At 40.8% G+C, this 21,427-nt stretch overlaps 1 protein-coding gene across 2 annotated transcripts in view; it reads right to left on the bottom strand.

Moving 5' to 3' along the window:
• raf1b (Raf-1 proto-oncogene, serine/threonine kinase b) overlaps positions 1-21,427 on the bottom strand; it is a 105,151-nt gene that overhangs the window by 61,484 nt on the left and 22,240 nt on the right. For both annotated transcript variants that reach the window (XM_072582194.1, XM_072582195.1), the window contains exons 2-3: positions 6,251-6,476; positions 2,184-2,290 (exon numbers count right to left, since the gene is read on the bottom strand). In XM_072582194.1, coding sequence (XP_072438295.1) covers positions 2,184-2,290; positions 6,251-6,454 — 311 coding nt within the window. In that variant the 5' untranslated portion in view covers positions 6,455-6,476. The remainder of the gene's footprint in view (positions 1-2,183; positions 2,291-6,250; positions 6,477-21,427) is intronic.

Below are 21,427 nucleotides of genomic sequence, written 5' to 3' on the forward strand. Positions count from 1 at the left end.
ACTGTTAAGACCATCTTTATGGGTAAGGAACTTGGCTATCAGTTTCTGCTTGGCAATTCTGTGTAGCTGTGTATCATGAAGGCCACTTTGGAGGATGCTTACCCGAAGATCAGAGGCTGAATGTCGTTGACCGCTGAACTATTCCCCAACTGGGAGGGAACATTCCTGTCTAGCAATTGTTGCACAGTGTACATTTATCCATTGCTTGTAGCGTCTGCATGATCTCAACAATAGATCATGCTTGGGGGCATCCTTGCCTGCAATATATAATGTAGGCAACATTGGCTGAGTCACATGAGTATCTGCTATGTACATGGTGGGTGGTGTTCCTACACGTGATGGCCGTATCTGTGTTGATGATCTGTCATGTCTTGCAGAGGTTGCTGTGGCAGGGTAGTGTTGTGGTCGATGTTGTCCTGAAGACTGGGTAGTTCGCTGTGAACGATGGTCTGTTTAAGGTTTAGCAGTTGTTGAAGGCGAGAAGTGGAGGCATAGGGATGACCTTGGCAAGATGTTCATCATCATCGATGGTGTTGAAGGCGGCGAAGAACATGGTTTAGCTTCTCTGCTCCATCCGATAGAGTACCCTTCATTGTCCAGTACTTCCAGATCTTTTGATCTCTCTGCTTATCCGTCTGCCTATAAATTCTGCACCTGTGTGCTTTTCTTCACTTCACCTGATGAAGGAGCAGTGCTCAAAAAGCTTGTGATTTCAAATAAACCTGTTGGACTATAACCTGGTGTTGTGTGACTTCTAACCTTGTGCACCTCGGTTCAACACTGGCACCTCCACATCTTGATCCAATAGGGAGATGACAGATAGCAATCTAGCAAGTGAGACCTACTGTTATACAAACCACTGAAACCTTCCACAAAGTCAGCAGCTGATTCATCAATTATGTGGTGAGCATATTGAATAATATTGATTTAAATTGTAATTCTTCTAACACCCCATTTTTCACTAGGAACAGGCAGGTAGAGATCAGAACTCAGTCTCAAGTACTTCCTGTTTGACATTTCTCTACTATGATTTTCAAACATTCCTCAATTTAGATGGCTTGGCAGAAGCCTTGCGATAACCACATAACTGGATAACAGACAGTGAAGTCTCTGCTCAGTCCAGAACCCAAGCATTATATGGAGAGAAAAACTGACAGGACTGGTGCCCCAGTGAAAGTTGCCACCCAGGTAAATAGTGCTGTGAAGAAGGCATATGATGTACTGGGCTTTATTGGTAGAGGAATTGAGTTCCAGAGTCCTGAGGTAATGCCCCTTAAAAGTGAACAAATCAGGAATGAGGATAAGGCAACCTATATAACATTTTGAAGTTTCAGAATGTCCTCACTGACATCCTTTACCACCCATCTGCTACGCCAATCAATAATTCACTGTCATTCCAGGCTGCATCACAATCTGACCTAGCCTTCTCCTTTAGTACTGGAAGCCCACCAAATTTTCCCATTTTCCAAAGTAATAAGCAGCCGTGAGTGTTCATACAGACAGCTTGCCAAATACATTTAAATGAGGCCTGATCAGCAAAATGGTTTGGGCCTTCTGCCAAAAAGTCTAAAATAGAGGCTCATACTTTCACAGGCATGTTACCAAAGCCAAATAAACTCATGCTAGAAACTGCAGCATAACAAAATAAGCAGAAGTGTGACAGGCTGTCCCACATTTTAAAAAAGATTGTCCCTTATTTGACTGTCTTTGTCCTGTATTTCTAGGGCAATCTGTGGGAGTCTCCTCTTGCCTTTGCCTCTGCTTATTTTCTGTAAGCATGAGCATTGCAGCCATTGGGCATATGTGGGAGTTAGGTTGTGTGCGCGCGCTCGCACACAATCACACACACTCACAAGAGTTGGTCACACTGATAAGCAATGGTATTTAATGTAATTGAGAAACTCCTTTCATATTTTTAAAAATTATATGATACTAAGAGTTGTTTCTATACAGCATGGAACGCCTTTGTCTTCCTATAGTGGAGTCATATTAAATTCCTCAGGCGGGGTGCAAGAACAATTCACAATTGTTTCATTATTGGAGAATGAATTGGAACTGAATATGACATTTTAAATACGCTATCAATAATTTATTCAGTGCCTAATGTACATTTCACTCCACTCTTGAAGAATATACTAAACCAGCCAGCTACTTCTCATGGTAAGTGAACAGAAAATCATTACCATCCTTGTGGCAGCCTGAAGACTGCACAGCAATCTGGCTGAAGACCTCGGACTTTTAGAGCTTTTTTCAGACTGTCTTGCACAGTCATGCCTGGTCGCACGCTCACCTGCAACACCACATATAAAAAGGGCAACAGGTCAGTAAGGCAGAGAACTTACATTACAACTGTCAACTTACATTTAACCATTTTTAAATAATTTAAGACTTGATTACATAATTCTACTGCACTGTTCTTCCTTGAAAAGGGTGGGATGCAAGACATCTACTGGGTTGGGTGCCCTTACCTAAAGCAAGGAGGAGGTGTCATTTATTTGGAATAAAGGTACGGGGTCAGGACCCCCACCTCTAGCTTCCTTCCTCTCTGTCCTGAATACATCTTGGGTGAAAAGACTCATGGACAACTTCCCGTCATGGTGCCAAATGAGACAATTCAGTGGGTAATTAATCCTCATTTAAAAGGCCTCAGCCCACTGCCATGGGTATTCAACAAGTGGCAACTGAGGCAGTCACCACACAGAAAGCCTGAAAATTGGACTCGGGAGAGGTGGGGTGATGGATGTGGGAGGGCACACAGTATCTTTCAAGGGACCTGGGGCCCACCAAATAGCACTCCATCACTCCCTTCTGATAGCCTGCCCTCCCACTAGCAGCAACCCTTCCCCATGCTCTCCTCACTCACCTGTGACCTGACTGGTACTCAATACTGCAGGCTTTCCCCACAGGAGATGATGCAAGGTTTTCACTGCTCTCCAGCCGGTCAGTGAGACTCCCATCGCCTTAATTAAATTTATCCTACTGTGTCTACTCTGTAAAACATTTAATTCCCAAATGCTCTGGCTGTTTTACCTGTACTTGGCCTCTCAGAGAATTTTGTAAATTTAGATTTTTCTGTTCATCCTCACCTTTCAGAATCAGGGATAGAGTTAGTGATCATTTTGATTCAGTCTTTTCAACACCACTCTATGCTGCAAGGCTAATAAATTCAAAATGCTTGACACCCTCAAGTGTTGCTCAGCATTCTGGAGAAACTCAATATATTATATGGATAATAAGTTAGTATATTATATACAGTTTGCGTAAATAAATCTTACTCATTAACATAGGTGGAGGTCTGGGTGCGGTTCACTAAATCGAGTTATTGTCCTGATGCTTGAATAGAGCGGTTGGTAGCAATTAAAGTTTGCAAAAGGATTAAATATAAGCTCTTATAAATTACCCACTGGAAATCAGAAATTATTATTCTATTCACTAATAAGGATCCATTTAATGATAGTCCATATAGTTGCCAAGTCTGAATGGAATTTTCTCAACAACAAAGCAACATGAACATACTTGCTCTAATTCTCATATGGAGCAACACCAAGTGAACAAAGACTAATTGCTATTTTTTTCTGCCATTAAATACTCTTCCACAATTGTTACCATAGTGACTAAATGCAATTAGGCAGCCCTGTTATCATTGTCCACTTACTGCTTTACTGTCACAGAATATTCACTACAGCCAATTCCAGTCAGCATAATGATTCCTTATTAGGAACTCAAATCTGTATCAACACAATGTTTACATACATAAGATTCCACATGATATTCAACACTGAAACAGATCATTTGACGCAACCTGTCCATGGTGGTGCTCAAGTTCCACTAGAGCCTTCTCATACTTTCTCTTTCAATTGTTGGAACCTTCTATTCCCCTCTCCTTCAAACTCTTGCCTAAATTCCCCTTAAGCACACCTATACATTACCAACAGGGGATATGTTCCAAGACCTACCGTGGAAGTCTGAAACCACAGATAGGTGCAGACCCATTCACTTAAATGGGAAACGTACTTTCCCAGCAGCCTCCTGGTCCCTGGTTCTAGAACATTCGCTTTTATATGTTCAGGCTGCTGTAAACCGCGGGTAACTGAAAGCAGGGTAACCAGACCCGCGGATAGGGGTTCACCCTGTATTATTCACTTAAACCATTCCCTACAGTACCAAATTTCATATTCTCAGCACTCTTTGGGTTAATAAGTTTATTCTTAATTCCCTAATGGATTTCTTAGTGATTATCTTACACAGGTGGCTTCTAATTACTCTCTTCCCCACAAGCAGAAACATTTGTTTTCATTTTCATAACTCATGGGCCCTTTCAAAATGCCAATGTGCATTTAAATGGACAGGATGGTATCAGATATGGACCCTACTGCCTTCTTGCCTCCTTCATTAATAAATTCAGGGTGGGCAAGCTTGTAGGTGGCTTTCTCAATTGACTATGTGGATTTAATCCATCTGGAACAGGGTTTTTATCCTCTTTGAGTTTAATTAGTTTGTTTAATGCATTCCTTCATCTTTCAAATGCACTTATCTCATTGTTCATCTCATTAATCAATATCATGTCAACCTATTCTACTTAAAACTTCTGCCATTTCTCTATCAATATTCATGGCATTTTCCTGTCCAAGCCTTACAGTTCAATTTCTTATTGTAATACAACCATTTTTACTGATGATTTGGAGATGCCGGTGTTGGACTGAGGTGTACAAAGTTAAAAATCACATAACACCTGTTTATAGTCCAATAGGTTTAATTGGAAGCACTAGCTTTCGGAGCATCGCTCCTTCATCAGGTGGTTGTGGAGGATGAAGGAGCGGCACTCCGAAAACTAGGGCTTCCAATTAAACCCATTGGACTATAACCTGGTATTGTGCGATTTTTAAATTTTTGCTGATAGTCTTGTAAAATTATTTATTGCTTAGTTTTACATTCCACCAAACTTATTTTCTTAGTTCTTCTTTGCCTTCTGATTTTTTAAACTTCTTTTTATTTGCATTTACAAATGTTAACTAGCTATTACTGAGACTTGAGACTTGCCAATTTTCACAGTTTTCTATTGACTGTGAAGTCAATTATGAGGCGAGACCGTAACCCATTCAAGAAACACCCACTTGCAAAAAATTAGAATTAGGTTTCACACTTCCGCATGTAATAAAAGTGTGCCTGAAAATTTCAATGGCCTGTCAATACAAATTGAGCTAAGTAGTATGGGAAAAAGTACTGAGCAAAAAGATAATATAAATAGTTACAAATATTCCGTAGACAAACTACACAAGATAACTTGAAAGTTTAATTTCCTTACAATACTGACTGAATGCAGTCCAGTATGAAGTTAGGTTCTACTCCAGAATCTATACCCATTATTCTTTAAGTTATATAAAAGGTCTATACAGCACTTCAGGGAGTAAACGGAAAGCCGATCAAACCATCTGTTTCTAGTATTACTTCAGAGTTTCTGGAGGGAAGTTACTCCAATAGCAAGCTGGAACAGTATTTAAAAATTAAAATGAGTTTTAGATTAATTTGACCTTTGCTGTGCAGTCTTAATAGTAAGTATAGCTAAGGGTATTCAGGAGAGGACTTCTGCTGCCACGTACCTTTATGGTTTCACGTAAATGAAAAGTCATCGAATAGCTGACTTTGGCTATGCCTGTTTACATAAAAGGAAATTCAACTTTTGTTAAAAGCCTCATTAAAAATAGATCACTGAATTCTGACTAATTTTCTCTTGTAAAAGGTGTTATTTATCTGATGAAACACTGTTGAGGACAGAGTTGAAAAATGTCTTGGAGGTTTAACTTTTCTTCAGGGCAACCTTCAAAGTCACTCAAGGATTAAATAATCCAGATCACAACTGGATTCTAGCTTCTACCATTTTTCTTTTGGCCCTATTTTTTAAAAATAAGCAAATCCATGAAAGGTAATTCCTATTTACTCGTCCTTACGTTCAGCCTTCATCCTATCCATTCTGGCCAAGAGCCAGTACTCAGCAGCTTGAGCTATACAATCATATTTTAATTTTACAAGATGAGTACTAAATGGAAGTATTTGTGTAACACTATACTGCTCTCATCTAGCTAGCACTGTGAGATCACATCACTTTGCAGATACTTTAAAGAATATTAGTGCAATTCCTGTACTATCAAGTAAGAAAATGGTTCCTTAAAAGCAACAGAAAACCAAAATTTCCAAAAGAATAAAAACTTTGCCTATTATTTGGCTTTTAAGTAATAGAACATAAATTTACCACAGTACGCTGCTTGTTTGGTAAGTAAACCCGAATAGTGCTCCCTGCTTTGTAAGCCTCTGTCAATTTCCCATCCTCAGATTCCCGACGATACGCAAAGTGATGAGCAAAGGTGGGAGAAACGGATGTAGAAATATCATGGAAAAAATCTTGTGGACTAAAACCATTGCTGGTGGATTTCCAGAAACCCAGGTTATACTCCATTTTGATCAGACAGGCGAGGTATCTGCAAGAAAAAAAAAGCAAACCACAAATTAAAACAAGGTGATTCTCTGATTTCTGTACAGGCTTGCCCAAGAATTCAACATTCATCAAGCATCAGAACATATCCAAAATAACGTTGTTTGACATACTGATGCAGCAAAGAATGAGGCGTTATGGCTTTCATTTGTATCAGTCTGCCTTAGAACAAAGATAACTGCTTTGGACTCTTGATTCCAATCTCTGCCAACCATAGAGATTGCTCTTCAAGTCCATGTTCATCTGGACTGTTCCCTGACTGACTCATTAAATCCTCATATGCTGTAATCGAAAAATGGGTTTAAAGTATAAACTTTGCTATTGCATTCACTGCAGTATTCCAGAACCAGTTCTAGATTGTAAATTCTGCTTGCTCAGTGTCTTTGGCAACAAGTGAACCCTTTGATCTAGCTGCCACCAAGCTAAATATAGCGCAGCAATGAAAACAAATCTTTGAAAAAAAACAAAGCAAATCAACACAACATTCGCAGCAAGCATCATGAAAGTTGAGAGCTTAAAACATACAAATGTCGCACTACCATGCAGCTGACCGTAATCATACATTTCCTGTGTGGCATGCTATTTTGATAAAGTTCATTTAGCAGATTTCATTGACAATAGGGAAGAGACTGATTTTATGCCTCAGAAGTCTTTTTTTTTAAGATCAATAACAAGACGTGCACTCTACTGCAAATTAAAGAAGGCTTCCCCTACCTATGATCACAAACCATCTAAGAGACAAAAACCAGATTATCAATATCAATTTGTTGACATCAACCATTGTATTGAAGGAAATTATCCATCTCAATGGCAGAAACCACACAATATTGTTTTAATGAGTGGAAATTCTTATTAGTAGCCTATTCTCAAATATCAGCAAAGTAATGGAGTAGGTCATCAACAGTACTACAAAGCAGTACTTCTGTGCAATAACCTGTTCACTGATGCTCAATTTGGGTAATGGCAGGGCCATTCAGCACCTGATCTCATTACAAACATGGACAAAGGAGTTGAATCTCAGAGTAAAGGTGAGATAGTGACTGCACTTGACAAAGCATGTCATCAAGGAACCCGAGCAAAACTGAAGTCAATGATCCTTTAGTCAGAGTGATATTTTGCACAAAAGATGATGATTGTGGTTGTTGAAAGTCAATCATTTCAGCCCAAGGACTTCACTGCAAGAGGAGTGCCTCAGGAGAGATTGTCCTAGACCCAACCAGCTTCAGCTGCTTCATCAATGGCTCTCCCTCCAGCATAAAGGTCAGAAGTAGGGAGGTTCTTCAATGATTGAACAATGTTCAGCACTAACCACCAGACTTCAGATATATACAGCAAGACCTGGACAATATCCAGGTTTGGGCTAAGTGGCAGGTAACATTCATCCCACATAGTGCCCTGCAATGACCATCTTCAACTTCAGAGAATCTAACCATCATCCCTTGATACTCAATGGCATTTTCATTAATGAACGCCCCACTATCAACATCCTAGGAGTCACCATTGACCAGAATCTGAACTGAACCAGTCATATAAATACTGTTGATACAAGAGCAGGTCAGAGGCTAGGAATTCTGTGACAACTAACTCACTTCCAGACTCCCTAAAGTCTGTCTACCGTCTGCAAGGCTCAAGTGAGGAATGTGATTGAATAGTCTCCACTTTTCTGGGTAAGTGCAGCTCCAAAAACACTCAAGGTTTGATACCATCCAGGACTTTTAACTCCTCACCTAATACATGCAGCATGGACTCCCTTCATTGCCAACATGCAATAACAACAGTGTCTGCTACCTTAAGATGCATGGCAGTGGTTCACCAAGATTCCTTCCACAGCATCATCCAAACCTGCAATCTCTATGCCTAGAAGGACAAGGGCTGCAAATATTTGGAACACCACCACTTGCATGTTCCCCTCCAAGCCATACACCATTCTGACTTGAAAATTTATCTCCATTCTTTCACTGCTATGGAGTCAAAATCCTGAAACTCTTCTTAATAGTGCTCTTTGTAACCCTATACCCCAAGGACAAGATGACATCTCAGCATCATCTTCTCCAAGACAACTAGGGATGAGAAATAAATGCTAGCCTAGCCAGTCATGTCAACATCTTCTGAATGAACCAAAAGTGTCACAAGATGTACTGTAAGGATTTCTCTGAATTGCATCACAGCTAAACATTTTCTTGACGGGTTGTGCCACATAAGCAACTACTTTCAGGTCCTTAATGGTTTAGTTTTTAAACGTGGAACTAAAGGTACACCAGCTGTCAAAGATTCCAAATGTAAGTCTTGTTCTATGCAGAGTTAGATAGGGCATTTCTGGATTACAAGAAGGGGGCAAAGAGAACTCTCCCTCTATTCATAACCCTTTGGTGAAGAAAGCTATCATTTTGGATATTGATTAAGGACAGTGTCTGACTGGCTGTGATACTTCTTTATTGGATGAGAAATAAGTAGCTGCTGTAACCAGTAAGAGGGACACCATCCTTATAACAAGAAAGACATTCTTTGTGTACAAATATTTATTATAGTTAACTAATCTCTGCTGTGGCAAGAAAAATTGGTAATTTCCTTTGTACAGGAGAAGAGTTGACCAAGCTGATCATATGATTACTTGGGGATCCCTAATCACAGTGTGCACATGTAGGTATTTGGTAAAGACAGGGATGGGTTAAGTTGTGATATCTTCTACAATGAAACACCTAGGTGCCATTCAACATTAAGATTCACATGAATTATGTGCATGTAGACAGCACTCTGAAGGATGACCACTGAGTGCACAAACTCTAAGCAATGAGGACACCCCCAGAAGAAGACTGAGAAACTGGAGATAAAAGGAGCAGAAATATATAACAAATAGTTAATATTACATACACAATGATCAAAATGTATAACCAGCCTATTCCACATGGGGCATTGCCCACAAAAATAGCACAAAAAAAGGCAAGACATCACACATACAATATTTACAGGGTTACATTTTACAGTCTACAGCGAAGCAATAGTGCCTGCCCCTGATCTCACAGAAAGCTACTCCAAAAGGTCCAGTTCTGTACCTTCTCTTTCCAGATGGCAGGACACAAGAAGATCTCCAACCATCCAACAGCACTGATGTCACCAAGCAAGGTAAGCAGCCAATCATAACAAAGCATCTCATTACCCTACCTCTATTTTTCAGTTAACAAAATAAATGATTACGATTGAATGAAGGCAAGAGTCAACATAAAGATAAACAAACTTTTCTTTAAAAGTGAGAGTTTTTTTTATTTTAAGTGAAGAAATCAGATAATTCACAAATATTAACTCTGGTCAGTCGACAGCATTTCTGCATTAGTCTGCACATGTGCAGACTTCCGAAGGTGCTGCCAGTTTCAGTGGGTTAATAATAGTGAATACTGATCATCACCATAAAATTTAAATCACTAATCCAAGTACACGTTTATTCTCTGAAGAACAATTAGCAATTAAATAAGTATAGTCAAAGCATTTTGTCACGGTGACAGTTATTGGACATTCTGACTTATTTTGGAAGGGTAGCAATGAGCTTAGAAACTGTTGCTTTTTCACATCCCTTTTCTTAAAGAAAAATCTATTGATCTCAATCTTAAAATTTTTAATTGACACACCATCCACAACCTTTTGAGCAAGGAAGTTTGAGATCTATATGACACTTCACGTGAAAAAATGTCTTTCTGATTTTCACTCCAAAATGGACTACTGTATTTTGAAGTTTATGCTATACATTACGGGCCTCCCAAGCCAGAAGAAGTGCTCTGTAGAATTCATTTAACATTTTAAGCACATCTATTACATCACCTCTCAACCTTCTAAACTCAAGGGAATAGTGGCTAGGTTTATGGAACTTGTGGTCTTAAAATCATCAATCTGATGAATCTCTGCTGTATCTCCACTAAGGGTCAGCATGCTGTTCCTCAGGTTTGATGCCCAAAACTGTATACAATATTTCAGATGGAGTCTGACTAGACGTTTAAACAACTGAAGCGTAATTTCCATACCTTTGAGATCCACCTTATTTGAGATAAAAGCCAACATTTTGTTAGCTGTTTAGATTTTTTTTTACCCTTCTGCACCAGCATTTAGTGGTTTGCTTACATAGACATCTAAACCTCTTTGCTCCCAGTCTCTTGCCACTTAGAAAATATTCTGCTTGGTCTTTTTCCAATTCAACATGGATAACATCATATATTCCTATCTTGGGTCCATCAGCCAGGTGTCAGCTCTGACTCAGAGTTATCTCAACATAAACAGATGCTTAGGGAATCAAGCCCCATCCCACACACTTGAAAATAATATCTAGGCTGACAGACAGCACAATTACTGAGTGAGTGCTAGGAGTTTTGAAATACCATCTTTAATTAAACCGAGGTCGTGTCCTTCTTCTGAAGTGAATATAGAAGAACTCAAGACTCTTCTCAAAAAGTGGCAAGAGCAATGGGGAAAAATTTGGAGGAATGTAGTGCGAATGGACAAACGCGACTCTTAAGGTCAAGAAACATATCCGATTTTCATCCTCAGGTTTCAACAGATAAATGAGAAGCTCACTCATAAGTGGCAAGGGCCTTATTTCTGTGCATTTACATCTCACTGTTAGCTAATCTCACTTCATGCAGTTTGTGAATCTCCCAAGTACTGTTGAGAAACTAGATGGTGCCAATTCCCATATGGAAGTCTTGAGCGGTTACATGGAGAGTGGGGCTCACTAGTGTGTTCTCCAGGCCTTCATGGCGATCAATGTTTCTAAACATCATACACATACACTCTATGAGCAGCGACCACTTCCATCTTCCATCCATGGATGTCAGCACTGGTAAAACACCGATCTCACCACATCATCGTAGCTGATCACAGAACTACATTGGATACTCACCAACACATTACACTGTAATTCTCTGGCCAAGCGGTTTTGGGCACATGAGTCAGACAGCTGTCTCATGTATCAGCATCTCAGGGTTCTGAGCTTCCTTTCAAGTGCTCACTCATTTTATACTCACGACACCACTTGCAATATATATCTCTTCTTTGCCTTACCATTTAGTACAGACCGAAAGCTAGAAACATGTTGCCAGCACTGAGCAGCCAAGAGTGTATAACCATGGGGCCCAGAAATGTGCAGGTTAGGTGGGTTAGCCATGGGAAATATAGGGTTACAGGGATAGGGTACAGTGGTGGGCATGCTGCTCGGAGGGTTGCCGAGGACTGAATGAGCTGAACGACCTGCTTCCACACTGTAGGAATTCCATGATTCTACGTTGCTGCACAAGCACATCACATCGACAGTATGTGGTAGCAGCTTACGGGCCAAACACTCTATGTATTTCAGAAATGACCATTTGTTTGAAAGTCCTCAGACTTTCTTTAGTGGAGGAAATGATGGTCAGTCAATGGGTGTTTCCACACTCAGTCAATGGCATCCTTAATAGTAGTCTAAGAAGCCAGGGTAATAATGTCAAGGGGAATTATGAGCTACAGTCTGAGAGTGTGGGTCAAAGTGGGAAACTCAAGTGTGATGACTAGAGCAGGGGTGCAGATGCGACAATGACTGTGAAGGGGACAATTTCAAATATAAGAGGAGGTCCCAGTGTTCCAACCGGTATATTGTGACAAGGTGCAAAATGTGTCATGAGATTTTCAGGAAGCTGCATTACTTTACCCAGGTGCTGAGGTCACGCCTATGTTTCCAACCTCCCCCAGAGACTGAATGCCTACTATTGAAGGCATTGTCTCCTGATACCAGGCATCCCCTATTGACCGCACATCCACAAGCCTCCAGAGCCACATGTGTAAACTTCCAATAACCACGTATGCACGGAGAATCGGCATATGTGCCATCGAGTTATTTGTCTCATTGAAGTCTGTCTTGAAACTGAAAAGGTTGGAAACCAGTGGGATATGATACAGCATGGGGGGACACAGGGGACTGTTTGTGAATGTTGGTGATTTTGCAAGGCACCACCACCCTGGAAAAAGAAGAATTAGAAGTGGTGAGTGGATTCTGGGTAATCCAAGATGGAGGATGGGAAAACTTTCTGGCTGTAAGAGCTGCTCCTTTTTTTAAGGTGCTGGAGGGGAGGGGAGAGAGCGAGAGCGATTGCACAGTTACTGCCTTTGTTGTTTTTGAATTCATGTGTCGCTGGACATCCGAGTGCATCTGGGGAAATTAACAAACAGTGAATTTCACAACTAATCTTGGAGGAAGCGGTTTGGGCGAAGTTCACAACACAGAATCAGATAAGTTAATTGTTGTTTTAAGTCTGTCCAAGAGAAAGGCTGCATTAGTGAGTACAGTGGGTTCTTTCTTGATTATATGTTTTTGGAGAGAAGTCTTTTGATTAAACTTAAAATATAAGTCATAGCTATTAATTTAACCTGGTGCAGTGTTTTGTAGAGAAACAAGACGGTGCTATTTTCTGGGTCTGTAGATTGTGAAGGAGCAAAAATGGCCTTTGCAGTGATATGTACTTCTTGTCAGATGTGGGAGTTTAAAGAGAGTTTAAGGGTTGCTGCGGATTATATCTGCCATAGATGCAAATCTTATCAGATCGAGTGGATCGGTTGGAGAGACAGATAGAAGCGATGAGGAATTTGCAACAGCATGTGATGGATGGCAGTTATAGGAAGGGGGGAAAGTCTCAGATACAGTCATACAGATGGGTTAACTCCAGGAAGGGTAATAGAGGTAGGCAGCTAGGGCAGGAGTCTTTTGTGGATATACCCATTTCAAAAAGTTACGCTGTTTCAGAAAATGTAGAGGGTGATGGATTGTCAGGGGAACAGCCAAGTTTCTGGTATTGAGACTGGCTCTAATGCAACAAGGGGTATGTCGGCTTCCAAGAGATCAATTGTATTAGGGGATTCCAAAGTCCGAGGTACAGACAGAGTTTCTGTGGCCAGCAGAGAAAAAGCACAATGGTGTGGTGTTTCCCTGGTGCGAAGATCAAGTATGTCTCAGAGAGGGTGCAGAATGTTCTTACGGGGGAAGAGGGGCCAGCAAGAGGTCATTGTCCACATTGGAACCAACGATATAGGAAGGGAAAAGGTTGAGATTCTAAAGGGAGATTACAGAGAGTTAGGCAAAAATTAAAAAGGAGGTCCTCAAGGGTAGTAATTACTCCCAGTGCTACGAGCTAGTGAGGGCAGGAATAGGAGGATAGAGCAGATGAATCCATGGCTGAGGAGCTGGTATATGGGAGAAAGATTCACATTTTTGGATCATTGGACTCTCTTTTGGGGTAGAAAGTGAGCTGTACAAGAAGGATGGATTGCACCGAAATTGGCAGGGAAATTTGGTAGAACTGCTTGGGAGGATTTAAACTAGTAAGGTCGGGGGGGGGGGGGGGGGGGGGGGGGGGGGAGGTTGTGGAATATACCCATATACCCAGGGAGATAGTGAGAAAAGAGATCAATCTGAGAATCTGAGACTGGTACAGTTGAGAAAGAAGTGAGTCAAACAGTCAGGGCAGGCTGGGACTAGGTAGAACTAATAAATTAAACTGCATTTATTTCAATGCAAGGAGCCTAACAGGGATGGTACATTAACTCAGGGCATGGTTAGGAACATGGGACTGGGATATCATAGCAATTACGGAAACATGGCTCAGGGATGGGCAGGACTTACAGCTTTATGTTCCAGGATACAAATGCCACAGGAAGGATAGAAAGGGAGGCAAGAGAGGAGGGAGAGTGTTATTTTTGATAAGGGATAGCATGACAGCTGTGCTGAGGGAGGTTATTCCCAGCAATACAACCAGGGAAGTTATTTGGGTGGAACTGAGAAATAAGAGAGGGATGATCACCTTACTGGGATTGTATTATAGACCCCCTAATAGTCAAAGGGAAATTGAGAAACAAATTTGTAAGGAGATCTCAGCTATCTGTAAGAAGAATAGGGTAGTTGTGGTAGGGGATTTTAACTTTCCAAACATCAACCGGGACTGCCATAGTGTTAAAGGTTTAGACGGAGAGGAATTTCCTAAGTGCGTACAAGACAATTTTCTGATTCAGTATGTGGATGTACCTACTAGAGACGGTGCAAAACTTCACCTACTCTTGGGAAATAAGGCAGGGCAGGTGACTGAGGTGTCAGCGGGGGAGCACTTTGGGGCCAGCATCCATAATTCTATTCGTTTTAAAATAGTAATGGAAAAGGATAGACCAGATCTAAAAGTTGAAGTTCTAAATTGCAGAAAGGCAAATTTTGATGGTATTAGGCAAGAACTTTCGAAAGCTGATTGGAGGCAGATGTTCGCAGGTAAAAGGACGGCTGGAAAATGGGAAGCCTTCAGAAATGAGATAACGAGAATCCAGAGAAAGTATATTCCTGTCAGAGTGAAAGGGAAGGCTGGTAGGTATAGGGAATGCTGGATGACTAAAGAAATCGAGGGTTTGGTTAAGAAAAAGAAGAAGGAAGCATATGTCAGGTATAGACAGGATAGATTGAGTGAATCCTTAGAAGACTATAAAGGAAGTAGGAGTATACTTAAGACGGAAATCAGGAAGGCAAAAAGGGGACATGAGATAGCTTTGGCAAATAGAATTAAGGAGAATTCAAAGGGTTTTTACAAATATATTAAGGACAAAAGGGTATCTAGGGAGAGAATAGAGACCCTCAAAGATCAGCAAGGCGGCCTTTGTGTGGAGCCACAGAAAACAGGAGAGATACTAAATGAACATTTTGCATCAGTATTTACTGTGGAAAAGGATATGGAAGGTATAGACTGCAGGGAAATAGATGGTGACATCTTGAAAAATGTCCAGATTACAGAGGAGCAAGTGCTGGATGTCTTGAAACGGTTAAAGGTGGATAAATCCCCAGGATCTGATCAGGTGTACCCGAGAACTCTGTGGGAAGCTAGAGAAGTGATTGCTGAGCCTCTTGCTGAGATATTTGTATCATCGATAGCCACAGGTGAGGTGCCGGAAGACTGGAGGTTGGCTAACATGGTACCACTATTTAAGGAAGACAGTAAAGACAAGCCAGGGAACTATAGACCGGTGAGGCTAACCTCAGTGGTGGGCAAGTTGTTGGAGGGAATCCTGAGGGACAGGATGTACATGTATTTGGAAAGGCAAGGACTGATTAGGGAGAGTCAACATGGCTTTGTGTGTGGGAAATCATGTCTCACAAACTTGATTGAGTTTTTTTGAAGAAGTAACAAAGAAGATCGATGAGGGCAGAGCAGTAGATGTGATCTATATGGACTTTAGTAAGGCGTTCGACAAGGTTCCCCATGGGAGACTGATTAGCAAGGTTAGATCTCATGGAATACAGGGAGAACTAGCCATTTGCATACAGAACTGGCTCAAAAGGTAGAAGACAGAGGGTGGTGGTGGAGGATTGTTTTTCAGACTGGAGGCCTGTGACCAGTGGAGTGCCACTAGAATCGGTGCGGGATCCTCCACTTTTTGTCATTTACATAAATGATTTGGATGCGAGCATAAGAGGTACAGTTCGTAAGTTTGCAGATGATATCAAAATTGGAGGTTTAGTGGACAGCGAAGAGGGTTATCTCAGATTACAAAAGGATCTGGACCAGATGGGCCAATGGGCTGAGAGGTGGCAGATGGAGTTTAATTCAGATAAATGTGAAGTGCTGCATTTTGGGAAAGCAAATCTTAGCAGCTCCTATACACTTAATGGTAAGGGCTGAGGGAGTGTTGCTGAACAAAGAGACCTTGGAGTGCAGGTTCATAGCTCCTTGAAAGTGGAGTCGCAGGTAGATAGAATAGTGAAGAAGGCACTTGGTATGCTTTCCTTTATTGGTCAGAGTATTGAGTACAGGAGTTGGGAGGTCATGTTGCAGCTGTACAGGACACTGGTTAGACCACTGTTGGAATATTGCATGCAATTCTGGTCTCCTTCCTATCGGGAAGATGTTGTGAAACTTGAAAGGGTTCAGAAAAGATTTACAAGGATGTTGCCAGGGTTGGAGGATTTGAGCTATAGGGAGAGGCTGAACAGGGTGGGGCTGTTTCCCCGGAGCATCAGAGGCTGAGGGGTGACCTTATAGAGGTTTACAAAATTATGAGGGGCATTGATAGGATAAATAGGCAAAATCTTTTCCCTGGGGTCGGGGAGTCCAGAACTAGAGAGCATAGGTTTCGGGTGAGAGGGGAAAGATATAAAAGAGACCTAAGGGGCAACCTTTGCGCGCAGAGGGTGGTACGTGTATGGAATGAGCTGCCAGAGGATGTGGTGGAGTCTGGTACAATTGCAACATTTAAGAGGCATTTGGATGGGTATATGAATTGGAAGGGTTTGGAGGGATATGGACCGGGTGCTGGCAGGTGGGCCTGGATTGGGTTGGGATATCTGGTCGGCATGGACAGGTTGGACTGAAGGGTCTGTTTCCATGCTGTACATCTCTATGACTCTATGAAAGACTGTGGTGATGCGGGAAAGTTGTTCAAGTGTTTGGAGTGAGTAAGGAGAAGGCACAGAGGACACTTAATAATTTGGGAAAATGAGGTGGGTGAAAACTGTTGAGTGAAGAGTATTGCTTGCAACAGTGGGAGTGGTAGACCACTAGCCTTGGGGAAGAAGCTATGTGCAATCGCATAGTTATAATGTGTGTCTGAGGTAGCAGAGAGAATCAGCTGGAACGTACCACTGCAAGTACAGAAGCTCAATGATCTGCTTTCTCATCACTGGGCTTTTCTTTTTATCAGTGATACTGCACTAATCCCAATAGTTATCTCGATTGAGACTTACAGAGTCAACTACCTTGGCCTCTTTCGGTAGTCCAGAAGCACGATGACAATCCTGTTTTCCAAAACCCCATGGTCTCTAAATGTAAAATAGGATACTAGCTTCCCTTTTTCAGCCACCTTCTCTGGAATAGCAGTCAAGCGGCAGACTATGAATGGTAGTTCCCGGCTTTCAGCATTTGAACTGGCTTAAGTAAACTGCAAGAGTTGCACCTAATTCAATGGAAGAGGTACCATGGAACCCAGAATATAATTAATGAGGTGAACAGCATAAGAATGAAAGAGATTGTGGCGCATGAAGTGAAACCTTTGATCAAAATCTCTGAAAATGGCACAGCCAAAATATGAGAAGCTTCAATCCTATCGGTTCTTTAATTTGCAGCAGTTTTTTGCCGATTTAAAGCACCTTCTTGCAACCTCTTGCTCAATCTTCACAGGTTACTGTGCTCTCTAAGACTCAGTCATCTGTTGACTTGGGAGATCAGAATATCCTCGAAATCACTAATACCTATGCTGAAAAGCGGAAGTTCCATTATAGAGAACATGGTGAACATATTTGTCACATCCTTAAAAACAGTCAATCCTCTTATTAGTACTCAGACTCCTACCAACCAATGCATGTCAAAGATCACTTCAAATTCTATGAACCCCATATGTAACAATGCTGACTGTGCTGAATCTTACCAAAAGTCTTACATTGCCTCAATGCTTATCTAAATTTGATTTCAGGGCTTGCAGCAGACTTGAAAAATAAATCTGGCATGAATTTTACAGATGGACAGCACGGCATTAGAAAATCTGATTGCAAAATGACTTAAAGGAAAGGCTATTCTGCAACTGTTTGTAAAGTCCATGCAGTAGCAGATCTCAGGGACACTATTAGGACTGCAAGCCTCTTGACAAAGACGACAGCATGGATCCTGGAGACAGACAAGTCCTGATCTGTTTTGGATGGGTTTTAGAGACCAGGATAGAAAGTAGGGTACAGTAATGAGATTTGTAACCTAATGCATACAGGACACTTCTCCGGAGGAGTAAAGCCCCCTCCTTCCCATTTTTTTCAACAACTGTTCTTTCCCACTTTCCACTGTCCAACATGTTATGAGAGTAAAGGCACATTGTAGTCCTTAAGTGGCCATTAATTGACCACAAGAGTCGCAATAGGATCTAAGAACAGGCAGTTAGTGTGCGACATACTCAAACTCCAAAATTCATTATACATGAATCCACCAAGTCCACTGCATTAAACAATTCCAGCAGGGGTGTAAAACCCAGCTCAAAGTCAACCAGAGTTGCCAAAAAGTCAGATTCCAGCAATGATACAACCAGTGTCCAAACAAGTTAAAAGGTGAGTCTCTCAAAAGCAGCAATCCTGTAGGATACAGTTCTGCCACAAGTTGTCCAGAATATTGCCCTTCACACAAGTCTAGGCATTACCAGATGGGTGTGGCTCAGTAGATCAAACTCTCACCTTTGAGTCACAGGTCTTTAATTCAGGTCCTAGTGCAGTGCCTGAGCACAGAAATCAAGGCTGAAGCTCCAATACAATATTGAGAATAGAATAGAATAGAATAGAATATCCTTTATTGTCACGCATGCTCCATTGTAGAAGTACAGTGAAAAGCCTTTACTATGGCTGCCTCTTATGGCGCCATCTGAGGTACAAGTACCTGGGTACAAATCTTGGATACAACAGAGGAATAAAGAAATAGTTGTGTTACTTTACAGGGTTTGAAAATAAGTTAGAAGTAATATTAATCCATCGTTAAAGGATTAACATTACAGTAAGGTAAAATATTTCAGATAAACATTACATGTAGCAGCTCAGCACAGGGTCTCTGCAAGTGGTATGGCCACACAGGCCAGACTGCAATCCAACAGCTGTCCCCGCTCAGCTCCAAGCCTCCAGTCCCCTCCATACCAACACTCAGCTGCTCAGCCAATCCCCTTGTGCTGTCCCAGGAGGGAGTGCTACTCTTTCAGAGATGCCATCTTTTGAAGGAGATGGCAAACCAAGTCACATATGTCTATTCAGGTGGATATAAAAGATCTCACTGTGCTACTTCAAGACACTTCCCCCAGTGTCCTGGCCAATATTTATCCATTATTCACATCATTAAAACATTTTATTTGATCAATATAATATTGCTATTTGTGGGAACTTGATGAGTTTTAATTGGTTGCCACATTTTCTGCATGACTACTTCAAAAAGCATTTCAGTCGCTGTAAAGCACTGAGGCATCTGGTGAGCATGAAAAGTGCTAGAAAATAAAAGTTTTGGTATTATGGAGCAAATAACACTTGAACCAATCTCAGAACACGTGATGCTGACACTGTGTTCAGAGAACAATTAATAGAGTATGAAACAGTCACTAAATTAAGTTTTATACTTACTTAAGATGAACATTGAGTAAGTTTTTTCTTTGTTCATAGCTTATTGATTTAAGCTGCAAATCTAAGTGCTCTAAATATTAGTTTCAAAACTGTAAAGTATTTTCAAACAGGTATATTTTTAGATAATTGACAGACTCACCACAATAGAGGAAACTCAAACAAATCACAGCTGATGGATGTTTAGTTTTCAAGACAGCAAGCTGTCAAAAGAAAGCAACAAGTATTTACTTCTGTGATTCTAGCATTCCAGCCTTTAAGCCACATGAACATCAGTTAAAACAATCCTTTTAACTGAGTAACAACAGAAACAATTACAAGTTCTGGACTACATCTATAATTAGTATGGGCTAGATTGTATAGTTGTGGTGGGAAGATTTGTTCTTGTAAATTTAGCTCAATGGTTTAATACTGTCGTGAAATTTGTTTTAAGGCAAAATTAAAATATGAGTGGAGTATATTTGCTTCACCAAACACATCATTGTATTCATTATTTTGTTCCAGTCTATGATGCATGTAATATCAAAACATCTGGAAAATGTTATCACATTTTTAAAACAAACCTTTTTTTAAAAACAAATTTAAGGATTCAGATTTTTTTTTGTTCATTTCCTAATTTGCAGAATTGCGTCACGTCATCTGAATCTAATACGGTAATGAAATTTGATCAGATATGAAATTTAAACAGTTTACATTCCTTAGATTGTAGATGTCGCTTTAGCGTGCTATTAAGTAATTTCCCAAATTCAATACATCATGCTTACATCACAGATATTGCACAGTTCTAATCTGTTAAACAACCCGGGGAGTTCTCAGATCGCAACATATATTGAATCCTAAACCAATTTGTACTTTTTTTCTTAATTTATGCAACCACCAATCGCAAAATTAGAATGCCCAAATAGGAATCACACAAAAATATATAAAATTATTTTGTTGATTGTGTAGTCCAAACAGTTATAAAGATATCCATTTATTACAATGCAAATATGGTACTAAGAAAATTCAAAGGATGGAGTAAGAAGAACTTTTGATGATAATAGGACATCTGTTTCATGAAATGTTGAAAAATAGGTTATCAATTGCTAATCGATAATGAATCACCCTATGGAAGAATAAACTCTTCTCACCTCCTAATCTAACTGCATTTTGCTTACTAGAGAAATGGAGCATCAAAATCCAAGAACTAACAGTAGCCCCGGTTCCTAAGTTAATCAAATTTATATGGAACCACAATCATTGCACTCAATAAAACAGTCGAAGTCTCATAATCAAAAATGACAGGTTTGCTTTATAAAAATGAAACAATATGGTCAGCGAGTCCCCTATGATTGAAGGCTTGAGAAATTGGTCATGTATCATCAGCTGTGATAGGCAGACCACACTATTCATGTGCCTGACACAAAGCTCCCTAAACAAGTGCTCTACTCTGAGTTCTGCAATGGTAAGCGAGAACTTGGAGGGCAGAGGAAATGAGGTAAAAACAATGACTGCAGATGCTGGAAACCAAATTCTGGATTAGTGGTGCTGGAAGAGCACAGCAGTTCAGGCAGCATCCAAGTAGCTTCGAAATCGACGTTTCGGGCAAAAGCCCTTTACAGGAATAATGAAGGGCTTTTGCCCGAAACGTCGATTTCGAAGCTACTTGGATGCTGCCTGAACTGCTGTGCTCTTCCAGCACCACTAATCCAGGGCAGAGGAAATGGTACAAGGACGCCTTGAAAGCCTCCCTAAACAACCTCTACATTCCCACTGACACATGGGAATCACGTGCCCTAAAACACACAAAACTGGAGAAGAAGCATCTGTGTAGGCAACAACTA

This window comes from Chiloscyllium punctatum, chromosome 12 (genome assembly GCF_047496795.1).
Source record: "Chiloscyllium punctatum isolate Juve2018m chromosome 12, sChiPun1.3, whole genome shotgun sequence".
NCBI lineage: Eukaryota > Metazoa > Chordata > Chondrichthyes > Orectolobiformes > Hemiscylliidae > Chiloscyllium > Chiloscyllium punctatum.